Raw genomic sequence first — 26,070 nt, 5'->3', positions numbered from 1 at the left:
GTGTGAGAAGGGTGAAAATTTCACGAACGAACGACTCCTTAGCTTAATTTGGTATGCTTTGTAATATAGTGGTGGTTTAAAGGGGGGAGGGGGGTATGAGGGCTGGATGGGGCGGTGATCTGAGGGGTATTTTAAGGGGATTTTAAAGGGAGGGGTGAACAGTAAGGAGGGGGCGGGGGGGGTAAACCTCTTTCCGTACACCCCTAACTAAGCCCCTAAGTATAAATCCAGAAACGTTATGCCAGTCAAATAAAATACGGCCGGGATTAGGTTGACAATTTTCAGAGTGATTGCATAACCTTTCTATATGAGAAAGATGTGCCAAAATCCAAAAATGTGAATTTTCGTCAAATTTTTTTTCGAGTTTGCATCAAATCTCGACGTTTCACGGACCTTAAATACATTTTGCATCAAAAATAAAAACGCTATTTTTATTTTTTCCTATAGTTTATATGGGAAATTTCTGTGTGGCCGCACTCTTAAAGCCGTAACTCCAGGACCGGAATTTTGATCGACAAAAAATTCAATACAAGCTGATGGGAATGTTGTACCTTTCATTTGAGACTAAGTTTGGGAAAATCGGTCTTGCTACCTCTGAGAAAAATGAGTAACATTTTTGACACATACATACACACAGACACACGTACATACACACATATATAGACTTTTTCTAATCTCGACGAACTGAGTCGAATGGGATATGACACTCTGGCTTTCACTCAAAATTAAACATCAACAACGAACTCGCGCGAACATTCAAAAGCCCACACGAATACAGTAATGTTTCTATTATATCACGGTCGGTCTGTATTTTAGCGTGATATATTTGAAACGTGATATATTCAAAACAAGACAAAAAATCATTCAAGCATTAATCCATGTATTTTTACAAACAAAAATTAATAAAAAGTTAAAGTTAGTCCAAAAGAATAAATCATAGTATGGTAATGATCCTATTTTTGCCATGTTTCTATTATCACACTACCCATTTGAAACATTTGGTTAGAGCAACGTCCGCCATCTTTGTTCAACGCATTGTGTCAAATGGTATGGCATCAGCGGATAATTTTGCTCCACACAGCTTCATTTTGCGTAACCCGTACCGTTTCTTAAAGTTGTTGAACTATCTAAAGCTAAACTTGAAGGAATCTGGCACGTTAAGGTTTTAGGCAAATATCTTGACTATTAAAATCAGTGTACTCGAAGGACCTACGATTCATTTCTCGTTGTTTCAACATCCATAGAAATAGTCCCATATCCAATCATTGATGTTATCCTTCCAAAAGAAAAGTATTCACATCAATTCAAGAGAAAATGCATATCTCGACATACCTACCATATATTGCTTATTTTGTTTTTCTCAATATTTTGTTAGATTTTCCTGCGGATAACTAAGAGCGAATAAAAAAGCAGTTGATTTTTTACCCGCTACACCAGACGCCCCCTTAAGGACACGGCAAATAAGTTACGAAGAATTTAAAATAAAAATTGAAATTAGCCGAAATATATTTCGACAATCCTAGTCATTGCAACAATGTTTTTGGTAAAACATGATATCAATATTCAGGTTTAAAGTTTCGCGCCACGCCCTCCGCATACGTAAAGGTACAAGATGAACAGCGCTATAACTTTGCTTCTACTGCTTAGACCTCTATAAAAATTTCAGATACTTTCTTAAGAATCTATACTTTAAGATAAAAGAATAAAAAATTGACTTTTTGACCGACCTCATCATATACAAAACCCTTAACGAAATAGTCCGAAACCCAATAATAGGCTCATCACCCTACATGTAAATAAGAAAATCAATTGTAAAAATATCTTAAAAGTGCCAGGACACAACATGTGGCTTTATTAAATCAAAACATAGTGTGCCTTATCTGTTTTTCAAACAGCGTGATATAATCGAGACGAAACCGTGATATAATCGAGGGTGATATAAACGAGTATTGATATAAACGCATAGTGATATAATCGAAATATTACTGTATACAAATGGCTACACGCTATATAAACGAAGTCAAATACGCGATGTTATAAACACCTACGCAATCAAACACGTTAACATAGAAACGCTTGTGCCCTTCGCGATAATAGAAATCTGTAATCATGTAATCGCTACCATCTGGATTTTAACCGTACCGTACACTTAAATGCGCATTTCGCTTGAATATTCTACGCAAATATGTAAGCGATTATACAAGCGGGTATACAAACGACGTTATACGCGCAAAGTTACATATACACGACACACATGCCCACTAGAGTGGGACAAAAATTACATTCCAGCTCCGAGCATCCTTTTTGGGTACCATTTGGGACCTAGAACAACTGTGCAAATTCTTAGCTTTATAAGTGAAACTAAATTTTGCGCCCACTGTTTAAAGTTTACATGGGATTTGGTATGGAAAAATCAGCTTTCACAAAATAATTCCTCCAGGAGTCGCCCATTGCTTCCTAAAAATAAATAGTTATGTGGCTTTTATAGGAAATTTAACAAAGAAACAAAGTCTCGAAAACCATGACACGATCTGACGCTTGAGAAAAAAAAGTTATTAAGCAGAAACCGATTGATGTTCTGACGATTGATAAAATATTCATTCTTTCTAGCACCACTGCAGTTGGTTGTCGATTATATGCAATTTTATTATGATCTTCTCTTGTTGTGTCTAAATCTTTTATCTATACTCTTTAGCCACTTGGCAAGGGTTTTGAGGGATAAATTGAGGCTTCTTTTTTACATAATAAGAGAAAGTTAAAAATTTTATACATAATTCGACTGTCAGCAGCAGTGATGCTATGAAAAGTGAAATTTCCATCAATCATCAGGGCATCAATCGGTTTTTGCTTAATAACTTTTTCCACAAGCATCAGATCGTTTTGTATCCTTAACAAATTTCCTATACAAATCAGATATCTATCTTTTTTAGGAGGTAACGGACGACTCTTGAACGAATTATTTTTCAAAAGACGATTTCCCCATGCGAAATCCCATGTAAACTTTAAACCGTGGGTGCAAAAATATAGTTTCATCGAACGAGCTTAAAATTTGCAGTTGTTCTGGGAGCTAAATGGGACCCTTAAAGTTACTCGGAGCAAAATTTTATTTTTTTCATGCAACCGTGTCCCACTCTAATGCCCACGTTATCGAATTCTTAACATACAAACGCTCGAATCCTGCAAAATAATACAGCTCTGATCACAAACTCGAACATAAAATTGCGATCTTCCACGAAAAACGATGCCCGTGATCTGGCAAACATAAAAACTCCCTTAATGATAATAACAAACAATTTATAAACACGATCTTAAGCACGATTATACAAACGCGTGTTTCCACTCCATCATGAGTTGGTCACGCCTGGAAGCTTCTACTATTGGCCCTGGCACCCGAGCTCCATACCTCCAATTCCAACATCTGAGCTAAACACTCAAAATGAAACATCGGACTCGCGGTCTGCGTGAATATTCAAGAATCCACGCGAATATGCAAAGTACCATACGGTTATAAAATCGAATCCATGCACGCGAAGTTACATACATGCTAGAATACACGACAGCCCACGCGATCAAAAACGTTATCATTCGATCGTTCGAATCCTTCGCGATTGTCTTCGCACATCTGGGCTCGCAAACAGGGAAACTTCCGGGTGATTATAAGTGAACGTTTTAACACTTATCAACGAATAAACGCGGTTTCAAGCGCGAAGTTACCAACGCCCGTATTCGCGAAATCATAAATCGGTCACATCCGGAAGTCTTGGTCCTAGAACCATAAGTGCAGGCCTTCAAGTGGTCCAATCTAATAAAAAAAGCAAAACAATGATGCTGATATACACTGTACAATACGTTTAGAAGTGACATGACCGGGAACTCTAGTAATTCGGGAAACTTACTCTCTTCTAGCATCGGAACCGTTCACTGAAAATTTAATATCAGATTCACTCTCTGCGCGATTATTCAAGAACATATGTGAATGGCACACGGTTATAAAATCGAAATTATACACGCGAAGTTATATACACGCTAGCACAAGCGAGATGCAAACATCCACGCGATTGAACACGTTTACATACCAACGCTCGAGCCCTTCGCGGTGATACAAAACGGGGCGCAACGATTCCCATAATTGCCATCACCCACGCACGACTACGCCCAATACTTCGCAAACAAACGCTCCGATGATTAAGCTAACGCTGATAATCTGATCAACGCGGTCTCATGCGCGAACAAATAAACACTCATTCCCACGCGATCATGAAGCCCCTACACCTGCACATATGAACCGTGTACTCAATATCACAATCAGAATGTGTTTTAGTGGGTGACATTTCCCGTCTCGTCCGAAAAAAATGTTGGTGCAAATTTTAGTAGTATATAGATGCCAATTACTTTCATTTACTATATTTTTCCATTTTATTTCCGTAATCTATGGAATCTATTGGTTCTGAGCGCTCTCCTTGAATAGATGATAAGACTATTATGAAATAAAAACGCTTATAGGGACGTGGGCAGGTGTGTGAGATGAGCGGGTCGACTGCATTGAAGATCGTGGCATAAACTGATATGACAATGGTTATGCTCAATTCTGCCACTCCATCTGCAGGTGTTCGTACTTTGCTATGATATGCTTGTAACTAATTTTGGAACTGCATGTACCCCAAGAAGCGGCTGAGAGTACTTTCGAAAGAGAATTTATGCAATTCCAGAACGTTATTATTATTGTTATCGCCCCCGAGTTTATGGAGTGCAAATGGTTTTGTTCTTAAATAATTAATCCAAATTCTACAATTACACAATTTAAAATAAAGCTCCCTCAGCTTATCTTCACAGCTGTTACTTTCCTTGAACTGGCTGTCACTATTCTACACGCGATACAAAAGGAGAAATCGAACAACTGCTTTTTTGCAACTCAGCTGGTTTTCCCCAACAGCCGAGCCGGCATTCAGAACTCCCAGAGACCCGCTCCGGGCAACTGTTCGAATTCGTCAACCTCGTTTGTCGAGTTCCCAGTGGAACGAAATTCTAAGCCATAAAAATATCGGTTTTACGACCTTTTTCCAAATAAAAGTATGACGTACCCACATCAGTTGATTCGCGAAAACCGGTGGGCGCCCGAATGGAAATGACATCAAGTCCATCTGCCGAGTGAGAAGAGTGCCAGCTCCGGGAACGAGCTTTGTTCGCACAGAAAAAAAACACGCTACATCACATCATCTTTGTGATTTGCATAAGAAACGTTGACACTTTAAAGGCTCTTCTGTTCTGTGGAGCGATTGGCAAACACAAGCACCCCTGCTTGGGTTACGGTGGAATATTCTGGTAATGTAGCCGGATCGGGATTGGTTGTTAGTGGAATTATACTGATAATTGACTTTCTCTTTGGTATGTTAGGTACCCCTGTTTTGTCTATTTCTTATAATTTTCGCGTACAAAGCGAATACATACGATTTTTCCGAAAAAAAATTTTTTTTGTTCATATGGCCACATCCGGATCTTGAAAATGTAAGGTCAAATCAAGTTCGAACCCATTACACAATTTATTACCAAAGGTGTAGTTGTGATCCGAACTTACACGATTCGGGGAAAATTCGAAGTCTACATGGCTTCAGGTTACTTCTCTGGGGATGTGGGCATAGTTGTTCCTAAGAAATTAACAGTTTTTATTGGTTGTCTCAAAATGTTCACATTTTTTATTGGATGCGATGCGAATACCCATCATATTCTAAGTAGAAGTACCGACATTAACAAACGAAGAAGTACACTACGAATAATTTAGTTAAATCTAACATTTATAAAAACAGGCATGTCTCAGACTATAAACACACAATATTTTAGCAGAATTCTGGGTAATCAATCAAAGCGAAAATAATTTATCGCACAATCCAATTGAAACAACAAAACAACTGGACAGAATTGCGTTGTGAGATCGAATAATATAAAAAAAACTGATATCCTGATAGATAAGGACAAATAAATTTTTGAAAATACTAAATTTATGCTCCAAGCATAGTTATTGGGTTACTTGCGGGATACTGCCCGGTTAGATATTTTTGGAAAAAGATAAATCGAGGACAAACGGATATCTATCGGTTTTAGGACTGTGATATTTGACCTGCGACTTTTCTGTGCTACTAGTGCGTGGAAAACAATATTTCAAAATGACATATTAAATCCTTTTCAACTGCGATAAGAAAATTCGTTTCGGCTTAGAGATCATTCCAACAATCTCACTGATGCACCTCATCAACACTTCCGCCGTAATACTTGTATCTTTTAATTTTGCACAGGCCCTGCGTCGACAATTCCATTTACCAATTCGGACAATAAAGCTCCTCTCATTTTATACACAAATTTGGTGTACGTTTTATCTTATCACAAAATGATGAGATGAATCGGGGAATTTTCGAGTATACAGGATTTATCCGGTAAACATACGCGTTGGGTCTCTCGAAATTGTCTAGACAGTCCAGGAGTCAAAGTACATTTCAATTCAGCTGGATTGCCTACCATAATTGCATTTAATGACTGACAGAAATGATAGGGGACGTGAGTCGAAGACGGACATCTCAAGTAAAATGGATGTCCATCCTCAGAGTTTTAGTATAAAGCACGTTTTAAAATAACTTTGGAAATGTAGTTTGCATAGTAACAATCATTTCTGAATTACACATCACATGCTTGCTACAATAGATTTCAATAATAATAAAAGCAAAAAAGTTAAAAAACATGCTCGTTGATCTAATTTTTAGCTTGTCCTACTCACGGCTTCGGCAGTTCTAGAGAAGAGTTTTTTGTAAATATTATGTTGGTTTGTTTTGTTATTTAAAATAGTGTCCTCTGCTAGCGAAATAGACACGTTATTGTTCTGTGTTTCAATTAACCCTTTCATACCCAACCTTTTTCTATCACATATAGGGTTTCAATACTTTCTATCTTGCAGTGCTAGAAGCTGCACAACTTTTGCCTTCCTATGCTCGATACAATTCTCTTAGATATTTTACAATAGTTCAATTGTTTGGAAAAGGTAGTCAAAACCAGTCTGAATGGATAGGTTAAATCAGTTTTCAATAATATTTCAAGATAACGAAGATCTATAAAAATTTCTTTTTTTTCACAGTTAACTTATACTGTTCCTGGCAGCACTGCTTCATAGGAATCCAATCACACTAACTACAAGACCTTCAGTTCCACGCATAATACTTACAATTGTTCGAGCTCAAACGAAAGGTGATAGTCACAATTACTTCTTTTTGTGAGTCAATCTTGCCTGAATTGAAAGTTAAAGATGTTTAAAAACGTTGTTGTTTTTAAACAACATGGGCATGAATGGGTTAATATCTGGATGTTACGAATGAATTAATTTAAAGTCACATAAATAAAAATATAAAAACCTGTTTTAATCCTCCTAGCGGTCCAATTGTGCCTTTCTCCTTTATCCAAATTATGATTTAATGCCTGGTTACGTTCAATAAAACATTGTGTAAATGACTATTACATTCATATTACACTTGATAAGCTTATCACGGTGTGTCTAAAACCATTATTAACAAAAAATTACCATAAATTTGGCATACGGCATCCGAAAGATACAGTATCCAAGCATCTTCTCAGTGAATTTCAAAATGATCTATCGAGAGATTCGAGAGAAATGGCGATTTGAAGTTTTATGACACGTTTCATAAGGCTACCAGCAAACACCCACGGGTTTGGTCCTATCATCATAAACAAAAAAATATTTGTTTACTTATTTGGTACTTGGCATTCGAAAGATATAGTAATCAAGTATATCCGCTGCAAGTTTGAAAATATTTCATTGACGGAATCGAAAGTTATAACGATTTGAATGCGGTATCCGGTCATAGATGGGTTTTCTACCTGATTTCAAGCATGAAGCCATGTTTGTCCATTGACTATTTAGATCGTTTATACGTGTCGCTGTTTTAAAGAAAAACCTTACCATTTTATTGTATAAATATAATGCCCAAAAGGTGTTATTTATATGCTGCGATGAAAAAATGTGAAAATAGGGTTGTCTACCTAACATTAACTACAACGTGTAAATTAAAAAAAATGAATAAAAGTTGGAATGTTTACTTAAAAAGGCCGTATCTCAATAGTTTGTTGCAGGGTTAAAAATAATCGTAGCTCTTTTTTGACGGCTGAAAATGAACCTGTTGCGACTCGCGGTGACTAGAAAAAATGTTCATTCAACTATCCATCTTATTCATTCAGTTGAATATCGTACAATATATTCATTACACTAATTATCTAAGAAAATGTTTTCAAATGCCTATAAAGCATATGAAACGACAATCATCATCGCTTACATTGTGCCAGGGCATACTTTGATGCGTTTGATTCGTTGCTGCAAGGTCGCTTCGTATAATAATCGAAGCCGAATGAAAATCTGCATGGATGAATGGGCGGTTTATTCGTTTGACGTTTTCAGCTGCGTCACTGAATATTGAAAATGAATGCGGCCGAATATGATCAATTTTCATTCAATGAATTTGAATATTTTTAACTCTGGTTTGTTGACTGACTCTAATTGTTTTTTCGTTACTTAACTGGTAGACGTTTTATCAACAATTTTCCGGAAGAAGAATATAAAATAGAGTTGTCTACCTCAAATAATAGACAATGTAAATCATCTCAACTACAGTAAAGACCCGCTTTTATCAGCCCCTTGGTGAATTTTAGGCTGATAAAACCGGGACATTGATAAATTCGGGACATATATTTTTCTTTCTTTTTAAGAAACCGAAGCTCTTAAAATATTCTTCTTTAGTCCCTAGATATAGCATCATAACCTTTCGTGATTATTTAGCTTAAACTGCCCTTAAGGGGGTTTTACTGTGCAAACTTAAAAAAAATTAAAATTTTTTTTTTTTGCATATTTCAAAATCATGTGCATATTTCAAAATCTCTAAGATAAGAGAAATATGCTCAGGAAAGGATTTGCTTGAATTCAATTTGGTTCGTCTGCTAGAGCCCATCAAACTACCAACTATCAATTTTCATATGAAGCTGATAAAAATGAAGTATATAAAAATATGAAGGTATTTTCTGATTCAGATCAATTTATGTTACGGTACGGTTTTTGTTGAAAATTTTGTACATTCGTGATTCGCTGGTTGGGTTGACAGATGTCAAAAACTGGTCAAAGGGGATGTTATCAATACAAATGCATCTGTTCACATCTCTAACTATTGTCAGTTTTATTGACTAAAAGAATTTAACAAGAGATCGTTTTTTAGTTTAACATTCAGATGCTTTTTAGTTCGACAATGGACCAACTAGCGGAGGTCCAACTAAAAAGCGTTAAAAATTGTCCAACCAGCGAATCACGACTGTGTTTGTCTCAACATTTCATATATCCACAATTCGTAGTATACAGCAATTGCAATCAACTAATGAATACAAATGGACAGGCCGTCATTTTTAATACAAAAATATATTCACTAAATAAAGAAGATAATACATATAGCTGAGAACAATTATATTGTCTATTATTTGAGGTAGACAACTCTATTTTATAGTCTTCTGCAGGGAAATTGTTGATAAAACGTCTACCAGTTAAGTAATGAAAAAAACAATTAGAGTCAGTCAACAAACTATTGAGATACGGCCTTTTTAAATAAACATTCCAACTTTCATTCAAATTTTTTGATTTACACGTAGTAGTTAACGTTAGGTAGACAACCCAATTTTCATATTTTTTCATCGCACATAAATAACACCTTTTGGGCATTATATTTATGTAATTAAATGGTAAGGGTTTTCTTTAAACAGCGACACGTATAAACGATCTAAATAGTCAATGGACAAACATGGCTTCATGCTTGAAATCTGGTAGAAAACCCATCTATGACCACATACCGCATTCGAATCGTTATAACTTTCGATTCCGTCAATGAAATATTTTCAAACTTGCAGGGGATATACTTGATTACCATATCTTTTGAATGCCAAGTACCAAATAAGTAGACAAATATTTTTTGGCTTATAAATATAGGACCAAACCCGTGGGTGTTTGCTGACAGCCTTATGAAACGTGTCATAAAACTTCAAATCGCCATTTCTCTCGAATCTCACGATGGATCATTTTGAAATTCACTGGGATGATGCTTGGATACTGTATCTTTCGAATGGCGGAAGTTACTGTGTCGAACACATTTGTTTAATCAGACCTAATACTAAAGTATATTTTTAACAAAAAAAAATATAAACGCTTCAAATGGCTACAGTTGCGTTAACCGAATTGGCCTTAGTTTCTGAACAGATAATAGGTGAATACGCAGGTTACACAAAATAAGGAATTGACGTCATTGAATCTATTACGACGCAAACCAATCAAACTGAAAATCAGTTTATTTGATGATTTGGTAGTGATATCTCGACAGACACCCAGTTATCTGTTGCGTTTGCTGCCTTCCCCCTAGACTCGATTGAAATGTTATAAATAAGGAATTCCAGCATGCCTAGAGCCCAGTTTAGCGCTTAAGTTCTAAAGTTACGAACGTTTTCGCCATATTACTCAAGGGACACGATTTCTGTACAATGCAGCAAACGAACAATACAAGTGCTAAGGTGTTCATCACTCGGTACATAGTGATGATGAAAGTATTTCTTGTAATAGAAAGGTGATAGTAAGTGTTGAAACTATCGGCGCATAAGATCTCGAACTTTGCAAAAACTCATTGAATACATTGTTCTGTGTGTATAAAAAATGAAGGTTGCACTGGCCTTTTTCGTGGAGTGGTCGCATTTAAACTTTCATTATTCGGTAAGTATAAAAGGATGCAAAATTGTGCCTATGAAAATTATCGCATAGATGATGCTACATTGTTGAAATTGTGCCTCGAAATCTATTAAAATCTCATCGACACAAGAAGAAATTCTTGACGAATTCATCATTTTCCAGGATCCTTTCATGTACTGCCTGTGTATGTGTAGATAAGACTAGACTATAGTTTTATCATCGTCTTCAAATTTTAGTATTTTCAATCAAAAATGTCCTTTCGACCATGTTTACTTTTCGCAGTGATCTTTTCAGACCTAGTTCATTTTCGATTTAAAGGGGTCTGTAAACATACAGAACTGCCCATTCAGTGGGATGAGCATGAAATTCTTGAGACCTTATTTCATTGCAATTTTAAATGCTCTTTAATTTGATAGGATTGTAAGAGAATACGTGTCCGCTGTTTGACGTCAATCGTTTCTTTAAACTTATCTAACAGTGCCCTAACAAGAATACTGCAATTGTGCTTGAAAAAATGCAGCAAATGCTTATATATTCTCGGACTCACATCCCGTAGAAAAGTCTTTGATTGAACGCAAGTTTGCAAGCAACGCCAATGGTTGGCATGTTCGGATGCAGCCCAAGAGCGAATCTTGCTTTATCCAACTTATCCAAAGGGGTAGCACTGGTTCTGGATTAACGAAGTCATTCGCAGCGCCCGCTCTAGCCAATTCGTCTGCCCATTCATTTGCAGTAATATAAGAATGACCGGGTACACATAGAAGATAGATGGCATTTAAAATGCCAAGTTATTCGACTTGAGTTCGACATGCGATCACTAATTTTGATCTCGAATCTATCAAACTAAGTGCTATTAGGGCAGGCTGACTGTCAGAGCAAAAATAGATTCTGTTACCACAAATTCCCTACTGAAGTGCCGATTGTATGCAATACAGAATCGCGAAGATTTCTGCTTGGAATACAGTATCTGCAAAATGAACGAGATATGCTTAATCTCATTTCACTACAATACACACCAGCACCGGCTCCATTCTCCAACAAACAACCGTCAGTATAACAAACTACGTGTTTCAGAAACACATACAGTGGTTATTACATGGGTGCGTTTCGACTTCATCTCATCAGAAACCGACACTAACTTTTTGTCGGAATAGATTAGCGCCGGCATAAGGCAAATCCCTAAAACTAAAACACACTTTGTGTTTCAATCGAACGACTGATCAAACGTGATGTCCCGTCCGAGCAGCGCACAGAGGAGTAACTAGAACAAATACTTGGCCAACAACCAAAAAAAAGCATACTGCATGTTGTGGCAAAATAACGAGTATGCGAAAAATTGCTAAACAATTTTTGCATGGATGGAAAATAGTGATATTTTAAGGGTTTTTAATCGTTTTTATTATATATCCCGCAAAATCGCTTTCAAATGATGATGACTGTATTAAATAAGACAATATTATAACAAACCTAAATGAACACAACCATTTGTATAACCTCAGCTTAAAAATAACCGAAAATAGTAGTGTTGCTGTGTATTGGACCAGCGTTACGGAAGGGAAATTGAACATAATTATAAAGCATATGATTTTTGTCCATTGTCCTGTTTTCATAACGTAAAAACGTGATTGTTCCAGGATTCATGGCACTTTATAAGCGATTGTAGGAACATTTTTTTCCGTGTAGTTTGGATAAATTAGAAAGGCACAATTGCATAGGTGGATTAAAACAGGTTTTGACGTAGGACTTACGTCTTTCTTTTCTATACTGGGTGTCATTTCAAAATTTTCAAAACGGATGCGTTACGTACACTTTGAACCTTAATAACTTTTCTCCTACTAAAGGAATTACTAATATTGTTTCATAAATCGAAAGGAAAACGTTCAACGCTTGCTATTGATACCTTGTTTGCTATGTAAAACTTGTTTAAAAAGTTCAAAAACTACTTTTAATGCGAATCAACATTAATGCTAGAACCTATAAATATGGGTGTCACAGTTTTTCTTAAAGCCAAACGTGTCTAAGCCACAGAGCAGAACACACGTACGTGTGCTGCTCAACGAGAAGCTGCATTCGAACTGCCAACCAAATCATAGCTACTGCCTTATCGCTGCCAACCAAGAACTGTTGTCGCCCTGCGTGAAATTCATCGCTCTCAGAAGTGGACAGAGTTACTAATTCGCAAGCTGCTCTTCCAGTGCCTGGTCCGTGAGATTGCACAGCATTTCAAAACCGATCTCTTCCGGAGCTCAGCCGTAATGGCCCTCTAAGAAGCCAGCGAGGCCTGCCTGGTTAGTTTGTTGGAAGATACCAATCTGTGCGCTATCCATACCAAGCGAATAATCATCATGCCGAGCGGGAAAAGGCGAAATAATATTCACAACAAACGGTTCTTATTAGGACCACAAAATCGTTCTCAGAAGAATTACAATTGAAATTTCCATTTCGTGCTTTGGAAAATAACTTCCCTCTTATCGGTTTAGTTATTTTCTATAATAATATCCGAAAAATGTACGATAAAACTAATAAACTGACCAATTGGACGGAAGCAAGAAAATACCTACAAAAATTTGAGTCAGAAAAGTGACATTGACGGAAAAATGCTTCGATCGTGTCTAAGTGTTTGGCAGCTGACGTTGCCGATTTGTTTTCCAACGTCAATTATTTGCGCTGTGCTGTACGGAACAAACAGATTTTTGCGCGATTCGTTGGGAAATAATCAAAACAATTGTGTAGTAGATTCCGTAGATTTTACCGTAAATTTTGATAGATTTTGTAAAAGCATTAATTAGCCTGCTTTGATTGGTGGTTTTTGCAAATCTTTCAAGAACATTAGTGAATGTGGCAACCCTGCTACTAAGCGAAAGCCACACCAAAAAGAATGATGAAAATATTTCCATTTGTCGCACAAAAGGATGGACTTTCATCTGCACTAAGAAGTTTATAAAAGAGATCGCATTGCGATATACAATGCTCATTCGATGTGAGCTGCGAAAGGGGAATGTTCGTGTATGTACGCAGCAGAAGCGAATTCGGACAAGGTTCGAATCGTTAGAAAGAATTCTCGTCTGGTATCATCAAAAATAGTTATTTGCAAACCGTTCTTTTTAGGATGAAAACATAATGGAGAAAGAATTGAATTAGAAAGTTCCATTTAATAACTTGGATTGAGTTTGCGCCTGTCAAGTCTGCTGTACATGTACCAGTGATTCATATAAGCAAATGCTTATCAAATTAATCTACAAACCAGTAGGTTTTTGCAAGTCCTAGAAAATCAGTGAATTTGGCAATCTCATTCGACATGAAATTTCCAGTAAACATTCATTCAAAAAGTGCATTGGCTCAAATTATCCATGAATATCATATGATATGCCCAAGTTTAGTCCTACGTCAACACCGCGGTTATGTCCCGGACATTACCCACTCCTAGTTTTTCCTCAATCCTTTAATTATTTTTATTTCTTCTGTATGTTGTTTTTCAGATATATTTTCGTTGATTACTTCCGCTGTAACAAATTTAATTTAATTTTTTAATTTATTTATTTGTCAATCAAATTGTAGACTACATTATACAAATATTAATTGCTTATATACTATACTGTATACTATTTCTATGTACTATGATGCCGTAAAGAGTTGAAAAACTGTTTTAAGTTTGTTCGGGGCATGGTAAGGTCAATACTTTCACAATGCTCGTTATACACAGCCATCATCTGGTTTAGTGGTCCGAATTTAGCATAGTCTGTACGGTGATGACCTATCGCGAACAAATTTGTATTGCGTAATTGACGAGTAGGAGCATATAAATTTAATTTTGACAGTATGTAAGATGAGTCAATACGCTGCATGACGATATCGTTTAAAAACGATATCATAGCATAGTCCCGACGTTCTTTCAATGTTTGAATATCTAACAACATACAACGTGCTTCATAAGATGGAAGAGGGAATACTGTCCATCTTAATTTGCGTAGTGTATATAATAGAAATTGTTTTTGGATTGACTCAATTCTCACTTCGTGTTTTTTATGAATGGTGGCCAAACAATACTACAATATTCTAAAATAGACCGAACATATGCTACGTAAAGAGTTTTAATTGTGTAAGGATCTTGAAAGTGATATCCGAAGCGTTTTATAAAATTAAGCATATTACTAGCTCTATGAACAATTGTGTTGTAATGTTCCACAAATTTTAATTTTATATCTAAGATAACTCCTAAATCTCTTATTTTATCGCATTTCTGAACGGTTTGATTACCTATTGTAATTGACACGGAAGCCGTGATTTGTTTTCTGCTAAAAGTCATAAGATTACATTTTTTAACATTTAATTCCAGTAAACATTTACAACACCATGTATAAAAGATTTGTGTTTCATTGTGAAAAACTTTATAGTCATTATTATTTCTAATTTCTAAAAATAGCTTCATATCATCCGCATATATGAGAATTTTAATGTTTTTAAAATAAGAGAGATGTCGTTGACATATAAAATGAAAAGAAGAGGTCCTAAGTGTGAACCTTGAGGAACCCCCGAACTAACTTTAATTATATCAGATTTCATCTCATAGAATTTTACTATTTGCTGACGATCTGTTAAATACGACTTAACGAGTTTGAGCATTGTTAATTTCTGGCATAGAAAGCTTGCAATTGTTAAGTCCTGTCTCGATATCAATAACTATTTGTTCAAAATTCGGTTTTGATGCTATTGCATAATTAAGTCCCTGGTTAAGTAAAAAAAAAATATGCAAAAAAATTGTAGCATAAGTGACACTCCCAACGGTTGGCTGTGTGGAGTTGAAGCTGTATTTCACAAACTAAGCAAGTCCGAATGAATTCCAAAACGACTAAGGTATATACAGTAGGGTGGGACAAAAAATAGATTCCAGCTCCGAGCAACTTTTTAGGTACCATTTGGAACCTACAACAACTGTGCAAATTCTTAGCTCGATCCATTAAACTATATTTTTGCGCCCGCTATTTAAAGTTTACATGGGATTTTGTATGGGAAAATTACCTTTCACAAAATAATTCCTCCAGGAGTCGCCCATTACTTCCTAAAAATAATTCGTTGTGTGAATCTTATAGGAAATTTAACAAAGAAACAAAGTCTCGAAAACCACGAAACGATCTGACGCTTGAGAAAAAAGTTATTAACCCATCCATGCCCATGTTGTTTGTGGACTACAACGTTTTTAAACAGTTTTAACTTTCGATTGAGGCAAGATTTGCTCACAAAACTTATCAAATTAGAGTGTCTTTGGCTACGTTTTCCACGTAAGTGGACTATTGTAAATATTCTAGGAGAATTGCATTGAGCATTGAAAGGTAAAAATTGAGCAGCTTCTAGTACTGTGAGGGAAGCACCAATCTTTATGAAAAAAGGCTTTTCATGTTTCGTTACCCCACCGTTTTCAAGGAAAAATAGTTTTGAAATCCTACGTGCACTAGAAAAAAGATGGGCATGAAAGGGTTAAACAGAAACCGATTGATGCTCTGACGATTGATAAAATATTCATTTTTTTGTAGCACCACTGCTGTTGGTTGTACAATTATAAGCAATTTTGTTTTAATCTTCTCTTAACGTGTCTAAATCATTTATCTATACTATTTGGCCACTTCGCAAGAGTTTTGAGGGATAAATTGAGGCTTCTTTTGTACACAATAAGAGAAAGTTAAAAATTTTGTATATAATTCGACCTTCAGAAGCAGTGATGCTATGAAAAGTGAAATTTTCATTAATCTTTAGGGCATCAATCGGTTTTTGCTTAATAACTTTTTCCACGAGTATCAGATCGTTTTGCGGGTTCCTTGACATATATCCTACAAAAATAACGGTAACGGGCGACTGTTGGAAGAATTAATTTACAAAAGACAATTTTCCCATTCGAAATCCCATGTAAACTTTAAACCGTGGGCGCAAAAATAGAGTTTCGCCGATCGACCTTAAAATTTACAGAGTTGTTCTGGGAGCTAAATGGGACCCAAAAAGTTACTCGGAGCAAAATTTTATTTTTTTCAATAACCATGTCACACTCTAATGTACAGTCTCAATAACAACGTTTCTTACACTGCCGTTATAGGTATTACAAAGTATAGATCTCTCGAAACAGTCACATTGATGATGGATAGCTACTCCCAGGCTCCTTTTGTTGATTATCTGTGCAATTTTGTTTGTTCTTGGTGAATTACATAGTAGCAACTACAAATTATACGTTTATCATATTCATGGTCCTCCATGAGTGACCTGTTTGCGCGAATCTTACACACCATCAGGTCAAAGTCGATGTTCTATTCTTGTAAAGTCCTGTGATAAATGACATCAAATAAATGTGGACCATCTAATAAAACCTGATCGACCAAGTTTTACTTAGCTTAGCAATTATTTGGAACCCCTATCTATCTATCTTTCTATTTCTAACAGTATAAAGAAACGTTGTACGATGATTCTTACTATCTTTGATGATAAATAATGGTTGAAGATAAAGCTTATTAATGCGCAGTATGCAAACTGTCGAGCGCCCGGTTACATTTAATTTTTTATGGCTTTTTTAGCATATTAGTACAATTGTGCTATCTGTCAATTTGTGCTAAATGATGAAAACCCATTTATTTTCTTAACACATTTTTATTTTTGGGTTATTGTATAAGCAGAACAATCAAAATGATAACAGTCATCGGCCAACGCGGATATCGTTTCTAGCATCACGACTGAATTTAATTGTATATTTTGGCTTTGAAAAAAATGAAAGTTATATTGAAAAAAATATCAGTGTAGTTCGTCATAAAAACACCAAGAAAGCATAAAAGCAGTTTTTAGTAAGACGACACTTTAATCGAAATCAATTTCATGTATAAAGGTTTCTATTTTATAGTAAATTCCGCTATCTACTGCCCTCTCGCAGGTTGATGGGATTGACGGTATTGTAAACATCATCAAGCCACAATATATTCAATAGAGTTATCTAAATATAAGGACCTTCGCTCTTTTTAGTTTTTATTTGCACCAAGTTCTACTACTAGAGGTTAATTAGTTCTCATGTTAATAATCCACCAAACATTATGACTACTGAGGATTTGATTTATATAAGAAGCCCGCTTCAAGATGTTGATTACAATACGCCTCGATAGTGGTGTGTCGAGGAGGCCGGGAGGGCTGATATGAGCCTTTTGTCTGTTCTATACCTTTCCTCTATTCACCAGCTCATAACCAACAATCAACCAATAACAAATAGATAATTGAGAAAGGATGTGCTATGTGTGGTGATTGGCTATTCAAGTATTAGTAGTGTTTGAAGTACTAATGTATGTCTCATGTGATGATCATAACTTCAGCTGTATCTTGTACCTATCTAATCTATTACGTCTCTCATATATTGTCTTTTATTTCTTCTTTTCGAGTCCTATACTGCCATTCTACACCCGCCTTCAGCTGAATCAACAACGATGGTGATAGTGAACGTCTTAACACTCACACATTCTCAAACGCGGTCTCAGCGGGAACCTACAAAAATGCCATCGTGCACGCGATTACGAATCGGTCACGTCCGAAAGTCTATCCTTGATCCTAGAAGCCTAGGTCCATGCCTTCAGCTGGACCAATTAAGAAAATACGCCCATACCTATTAGACAACACGTCTCATGGCGACATGACCGGGAACCCTATCGATATAAACGATCCCACTCTCTGCCAGAATTCAAACCGCGCACTGAAAATTTAATATCAGACTCACGGTTCGCGCAACCATTCAAGAACACACGTTACAAAATCACGTCAGCGCACAAACGTTAGAGCCCCTCGCGATTTTCCAAGCAGCCTACGAACTCGCAAACATGATTACACCCCGGTGATAAGGTGAAAATCTCAGCACTCATAAACTTACCAACACGATCTCAAGTGTCAACCTACAAACTCCCGCGCTCGCGCCATCATGAATCGGGATCGTCCGGAAGTATCTATCCTCGGTACAAACAATCTAGGTCCTTGTTAATTATTAAAAAAATGATGAAATTGAAAAATAACTACCATATCCACTAGACAAAACGTTCCATGGCGACATGACCGGAAACTCTAGTGATATGGGGTAACTCTCTCCCTGTCAGAATGTGATCCGTACACCGAAAACTAAAGATCAGAATGACGGTCCGCGAATATATAAATCGCCGCAGGGTTTCAAAATCGAATTTATACACGCGAAGTCACATACACGCGAGCACACGGGACAAACACGTCAACATACGAACGCTTAAGCCCTTCGCGATCATCTACGCACACCTATGCCCGCGATCGCGTAAACTTGATAACACTGCGGCAATTGTGTGAACGTTTTAGTACTTACGAAGTTACAAACGCGATCTCAAACGCCAACCCGCAAATGCGCGATCATGAATCGGTCACGTCCGGAAATCTTTAACCTTTATTCTAGCAATTTAGGTCCATACATTCAGTTGGACCAATCAAAAAAAAAAAAATAAAGCTCATATCCACTGGACCACGCGTTCTACGACGACATGATTGGGATCTCTAATGATATGGAAGAGACCACTTCCTTCTGGAATCTGAACCGTACACAAAAAATTAAGTATCAGATTCACGGTCCGCGCGCGATCATTCTAGAACACACGCGAATATGCGAAAGGCACACGGTTATGAAATAGAATTTATGCACGCGAAGTTACACGTTAGCACACGCGACATACAAACGCACACGCGATCGAGCACATTAACGTACAAATATTCGAGCCCTTCGCGATGATACACGCGATTCCGAGTCCCTACGCCCGCACATGCCTGAACCGTACAAAGAATATCACATTCAGAATCACGGCCCGCTACAATTGGCCTATTGCAGTGTTTTATTGGGCGACATTGCCTGTCTCGTCTGCAAATTGTAGTATGTGATTCTGACGGGGAGCCCTTCCGAGAACCTAGCTCTACAGCTCCAGTAGGACAACTCTCGAAAAAAAAAATTCCGCTATCTACTGTCTGAAGCACGGAAATACATATAACGTTCCCGAAGATATCTCTGGTTTGGATTATGCTTGACGGATCTTAGTGGATCCTTCAATATCTGAGCCCCTTAACATGTCTAATTATCTCCCTGGCTTGAGGAGAATCTCGATAGTGAATCACGCTGCACCTAGTTGTGTAATGAAACCACTGAAAAGTGAAGACTTATTAACAGCAGCACTGTTTCCACTAGAGGTGTTCGTGCGATGATTGCGGATGCAAAGGTTCGCTATGTGGCTTTATATACACCAAGTCTATTGTAAACTCGCGACTCACATAACATGTAACTCGATTTATGTCACTTTTCATAGTGAACAAAGCTCGAATCGATTCATGTTAGATTTTTCATGCATTAATTTTAATACAGGTGTTATTAAATGAATCTATTATTTAATTTCTTTATTTCCTATTTATTTTCGAATTTTCTGATTGGTTGTTTTTCATGAGAACCACGTGATTAACTTAATATTGCTGCCCCCACACTATGAGTGGGAATGTGTCATTCGTTCTAGCGTTATTCCACCCTTGCAACATGGCAGAATTTACAGCAATCCGCCAATTTCCGTGACAGAAGCAGTACACATCATTATTATTATGATGTCAAAGATCAAGCAGTTTGGAAACCACGTTGTTTCAGATTATGACGATCGAGGCAATGGCGAACACGAAATATGATAGGAACAATACTTTGGAGTGCACGATTTCCACACATTCTTAAACGCAAAAGGATAATAGTTGACATGATTCAGTTACTACATTAGAATCATTAATGGAAATGCTGATCGGTACTGATAATAAGAAACTTTCCTACATTGCATTTAGGTATGTATATTAAAAAAGAGAACGGATTTATTCGATTATTGGTTTGGATTATTACTCTCACGTTCGCGTAAGAGTAGTGGCAGGATTAAGGTCTCAACATATGTAATTTATAATATAAATCAACATATCGACCCCATTCATTGATATACCATCGGTCGACAGTCACTTTGTTCCTAAGACAAAAATATGTTCTTTAGTCTGATCCTCGCTTTGTTGAGATGATGATCTAACCAAAGACTTGCTTGAAAACATCAGCCCACCTGATCCTTCAATGCTAAAAAAACAAAAATAATCGTAACAAAACAAATTGTAACAGTGTCAGAATTGTAAATTGTTACAAAACAATCCTTACTTCCACCAGTTACCAATCATGTAAAATGTGCAAAAAGGCTTATCCCACTAATTTGGATGTAGCGCACCGTACAATACCTACCGTCATGATGAAACGTACATCACGTAACAGAAGGAGACGCGTCGCGACGCACAACATTGATCTTCACAGTCATCCCACCACCTACCCACCAACCTGCAGGAAAATGTTCACCTAAACCACGCTTATTCGCAGCTGCCAGCGCTGCGGTGGTGTGCGAAGGTTCGCTCAGGTTTCGGTCGAGTTCGGATTCCCCCGCGAAACGGACGAGAAAGCTGAATTAAAATTTTGCTACGTCAAACGAATGGAAAACAGTTGTGCACTGCTGCTCAAGAAGTGTTGTTCGAGTCGTATCGCGCTCAAGCTTTTTTTTTTTGGTGCTCGTGTTGAATCTGCCTCAAAGTTCGCGTTTTCAATGGTTTTTTGATTCGTAACCTGGATCGTGTCTTACGGGAGGTTGCTTAACGAAGATCATTATTTTCACCGATCAACGGGTGAAAGGTTCCTAGTTGACCGCAGAGAAAGGCAGTGAGTGAGTGCAGAACGGGGGTTAAAAGCCGCGGTTCTAAAGTGCAGGTTGCCTGTAGGATAAATCCCCCAAAAAGCAGTGCGATAAAGCGCGAACTCCCTGACTGAGTGTGGTTGCACTCAAAGAGGATGTTGATTCGTGCAAGCAGTATTCGGCCATCAATGTGAGGAAAAGAAGTCGGCAGCGCAAACAAAATCACCAACGAGAGAAGAGTACAGTGGAGTGTAGTGTAAATATTTTTGTTGAATATTTTCATCCTACCGACGTATCAATTGAATGCTAATATAGCGAAGTGCTTCGATGTATGCTGAAGTGTACGTGTCTGCCTATGTGCACATGGAGTGATTCGAGTGCGGATTTGGTTGAGAATGATCCGTTGACGTCACATGCCGTAAGCAGTCGTGGCAAAGATTGGAATCCAGAGGGGTCGACGTAATCACAGCCGAGAGAGAGATAGAGAAGAGTACGGCGCTACAAAGGCGTACCTACATCAAGCAGCAAAAACATCTCTAGCCACCCAGCGTGGTAACACACTCGGAGAACTGAGAGATCGATTAGGTCGTCATCAGGTTCCCCCCACCCGATCCCAAACCGATTGCTACATACCTGTTCGCGCTTAGTCAGCGCCAACGTCCGAAGCCCCCCATCACGCGAGAGTTTTAAGCGAACGAGAGGTTTACCTTTTAGTTCCCATCATCGGCGGCTCGATTACGGCAGCACAGGTTCAACGGCTCCGGATCTGTTTTGTTCGTTCGCTGGGTCGGAAAGCATAGCACGCAGGGAAGGGTGTGGTGTTGTGCATTCGGGACTGGGGACACGCGAAAAACCGGTTGGATCGTCTCCTCCGTGTGCTGTTGGCTGATCTCTGCTTGCTTACTTGCTTGCTTGCGCGCGTCCAGGTGGGGCAGGCGAGATCGTTTCATCGTTCATTCAAACGAGGGCGGCATCCAGGCAACAGTGAATGGGTCATTTGCGAAACGGATCTTGTATCTACGATAAATAACAAAATATAGCGACTGAAAAACGAGACTTAGAAAGTTCCTATTTTATATCGAAATAATCAGAAGGTGATATTTAGCTCGAACGAACGGTTGGAAAATGCTTATCACGACCAACTATAGTCAGAAGGTAAATTATATATGTAAGGTTTATAGTATGTAATCAATTTAGTTTTTTAATTTTGTTGTTGTTTAAAAATAGATTTGACTAGTATTTTCTGTTCAATCCTGAGATATGCAAACAGAAACCGATTCATTATAATTTACAATTAATATAGCCGGAACTTGCTACAGCAGGTTTGAGGTGATGGATCCTCATTTGCAGTCCTGTTATGAAGTTATCTTTCTTAATTACCCTAGTTTCTTTAAAAACATACAAATTCCTCGATTGGATGTGGAATTGAAATTTATTGTTTTGGCATAATTGCCAAAGGTTAAATCTAAAATTCTAACACATTGCGCGATGGAATCTGAACTGGAATGCCTTCAGCATGTCTGTTACTTTGCGTGGTTTTACTATAAATTATATAAGGACTGAATTGAAAAAAGGCAATTGAGTTTTTTTCGTTCAAATCTAATAAACAATGAAGTGTCATTCAAACAAACGTCTGATCATTCATTGTACGAGATTGAACTTAAACATTGTGAACACTAGATGAAATTAATATTATTCTTTCGCGATTTTTTAATCAAAGACTTTTCTTCAGCTTTCGAAGATTTATTTTTCATCACATTGTTTGGACGCTTTCGTCGGAACTCCTGCAGTTGCTTTTCCAGTCTTGTTGAAAACCCTCTTCGCAATCGCCCTATAACATTCGATGGACCAAAGCTGCGGGCAATTAGGTGAATTCATGTCTTTCGGAACGATATCTATATTCTGTGCCGTTGTGCCAATTGTTAGTTGTTCTAACGTAGTGCACCGACTAATTTCGGACAAAACAGTGGACAGACACTATGCTGGAATGGTTTTTGAGCCCTCCTTCACATAGGTCTCGTCGTTCATCAAAATGCATGCATCCGGTCGCTGCAAAATTGTCGAATGCACTTTTCGGGCACTTGTTACACACGTTGCCTTTGTTCTGCACTTTGTTTGATGATATTTTTGATTTTAATAGGTCCTCAGGTTGTTCCGTTTTTTATGATCCAACGTAGATCATGTCGACGCTCGTTCTCGCTTTATTGGCCAAATCACGTATCGATATTCGTTTCTTCTTCCTAATTAGAGATACCACTTTATGGTTCAGCTTCGAGTTGGAAGATCCGGGTTTTCTGCCTCTTCCTGGCAGTTCATTCAAAAAATGATGTTCCCCTAACTTGTTTATCATGGATTTCACAAGCGTGTGAAGACTTCAAAAGTGTTATATATTCGCATAGTCACATCCTTTTCACCTAGTTATGTACCCAAAACCTTAATTTTCAATTTATTTTCAATGCGCAAGATCTTGGAAACGAGGAATTTAAACTGTGCAAAAAACGTAAACAAACGAAATGTGACAGTTAACCCATTCATGCCCATGTTGTTTGTGGACAACAACGTTTTTAAACAGCTATAACTTATGATTGGGGCGAGATTTGCTCACATAAACAAGTAAGGCTCATTAATGTGTTTATTGCCTTTAATTTGAGTATTAACAATTACAAGGAACAGCTCTAGAACTGAAGTTTTTGCAATTAGTCTGGTTGGATTCCGATGGAGCAGTGCTGCCATGGACAGTTTACGTTGACGACGGAAAATGATTTTTTCATGTATCTTCGTTATGATGCAATATTATTGAAAACTGATAAAACTTATCAATTTAGACTGTCGTTGGCTACGTTTTCCACGTAATTGGACTATTGTAATTTTTCTATGAGAATTGTATTGAGCATTAGAAGGTAAAAATTGACCAGCTTCTAGCACTGCCATGGAAGCACCTGTCTTTATGAAAATAGGCTTTTCGTGTTTCTTGACCCCACCGTTTTCAAGGAAAAATAGTTTTGAAAACCTACATGTGCTAGAAAAAAGTTGGGCATGAAAGGGTTAAACGCACAGCATGCTGTGATGAACACATTAAAACCATCACCGATACAGTCCTGCATGACTTTCCATACATTCCGTAACTCGTTTTGTCGTCTGGTCGAGTGGTATTGTTTCATTCGATTTATTACACAGATTTGCCGGAAAATTGTTCTACCTGATTGGTCTATATGAGGCTAAACCGAACTGAGTGCCATAACATTTTTTTTTGCATTTTTCGTGCCAAAATTCATGTTTCGATAACCTACCATTAACATATCGAGTGGAGGGACACTTATTTTCTTTCGGTTACTATTTGAGTTATTAAAGGACCAAATTTTAAAAGCTCCCAATTTTGTGCAGAAGTTAGATAACTTCTCAAAAGTGTAAGAAAGTAGAAAACCTATAAAGTTTTGCGAACAAAGTTCGGACGATTTTCTTTCATTCCTTCAGAACAATACCGGCGTCAGAGCAGTCTAACACATTGGGGACCATCCATAAATTACGTAGCACTTTTAGAGGACAGGGGGTGAGACAAAATGTGACCTGTTGAGACATAGGACGTTGCGTTACATGTTTTGATTGACGAAAAATAGCTTTTAAAGAATTTTTGGATGAACGAAGGGATGGATAAAGAAGTTTGTGATAATTTGTTACATGGGGGAGGGGGAGTCAATTTTGGGCAATTTTAGCATCACGTTATTTATGAATGGTCCCTTGGAAAAGTCTGCATTTTTAATGAAATTCTGTGTACCAGAAATAACCTGACAAAATACCGAAAGAGGGCAGCGGCACAGAGAATGTCCACTAGAGTGACAGGAAAAAATGACCCCTATCGGCCCACCCCTGATTCGATTCCTAGTCCCACCAGGAGTACTTGCTCCAAATTTGAAGCAAATCGGACAAGTCTAGCTACCGGACCAACGTGCCTAAAGTTTGTATGGGATTTTTCGACAATTTACATGGAGAAAACCCACCAACTCGCACTTTCGCCGCTAGGTGGCACTGTATGCATAGTATTATCACTGTAAGTGAAACTAAGAAAGATCATTCAATTGCCTACCACTTTGTCGAAGGCTGCTAGTGAATCCGGCTTTGTTAAAAGAAGTTATTAAACTTTTAACGAAGTGATGTCTAAGTCAGTTTTGCATGGGGCCTAGCAGTGCATGGTTGTGTATCAGTACTTGATCCACACGAACTAAACATTTTTGTGAGATAATGGTTAGGTTTAGATCAATAGTATGTTCAGATGATTTATAGTAAGTAATACGAGTCATGTTTTGGTTAGAAAAGTTTAGTTCCACATTTTACCGCATAGAGGGCGCCAACACTAACTTTTCAACGGAAAGAGATAGAGATTAGGTGTCTTCTACAAAGTTGTAGAACAAGCATTTTTAAATAATTCTTCCGAACATTTTGATATTCTATCTCACTTCTATGAAAAGTTAGTGCTGGCGCCCTCTATGCGGTCACAGGTGGAACTAAAATTTATTAACCAAAATATAACTCGTATTATGTACTACAATTCTTCTGAACGTACTATTCAGCTAAATCTAACCATTATCTCACAAAAAATGT

General features: G+C 37.5%; 1 protein-coding gene across 2 annotated transcripts in view; it reads left to right on the top strand.

The window, feature by feature from the left end:
- The window catches only part of LOC131685688 (probable ribonuclease ZC3H12C), an 82,015-nt gene that overhangs the window by 30,508 nt on the left and 25,437 nt on the right, over positions 1-26,070 (top strand). Inside the window, exon 1 of one of the 2 annotated variants that reach the window (XM_058969578.1) lies at positions 21,296-22,626. The exons of the other annotated variant lie outside the window; for it this stretch is intronic. Coding sequence (XP_058825561.1) covers positions 22,597-22,626 — 30 coding nt within the window. The 5' untranslated portion in view covers positions 21,296-22,596. Of the gene's footprint in view, positions 1-21,295; positions 22,627-26,070 lie in introns of those variants that run through there. 2 annotated transcript variants of the gene reach the window in all.

Source organism: Topomyia yanbarensis, chromosome 2 (assembly GCF_030247195.1).
Source record: "Topomyia yanbarensis strain Yona2022 chromosome 2, ASM3024719v1, whole genome shotgun sequence".
NCBI lineage: Eukaryota > Metazoa > Arthropoda > Insecta > Diptera > Culicidae > Topomyia > Topomyia yanbarensis.
Note: the sequence above shows the minus strand (reverse complement) of the source record. Positions and strands in the feature narration are given on the sequence as shown.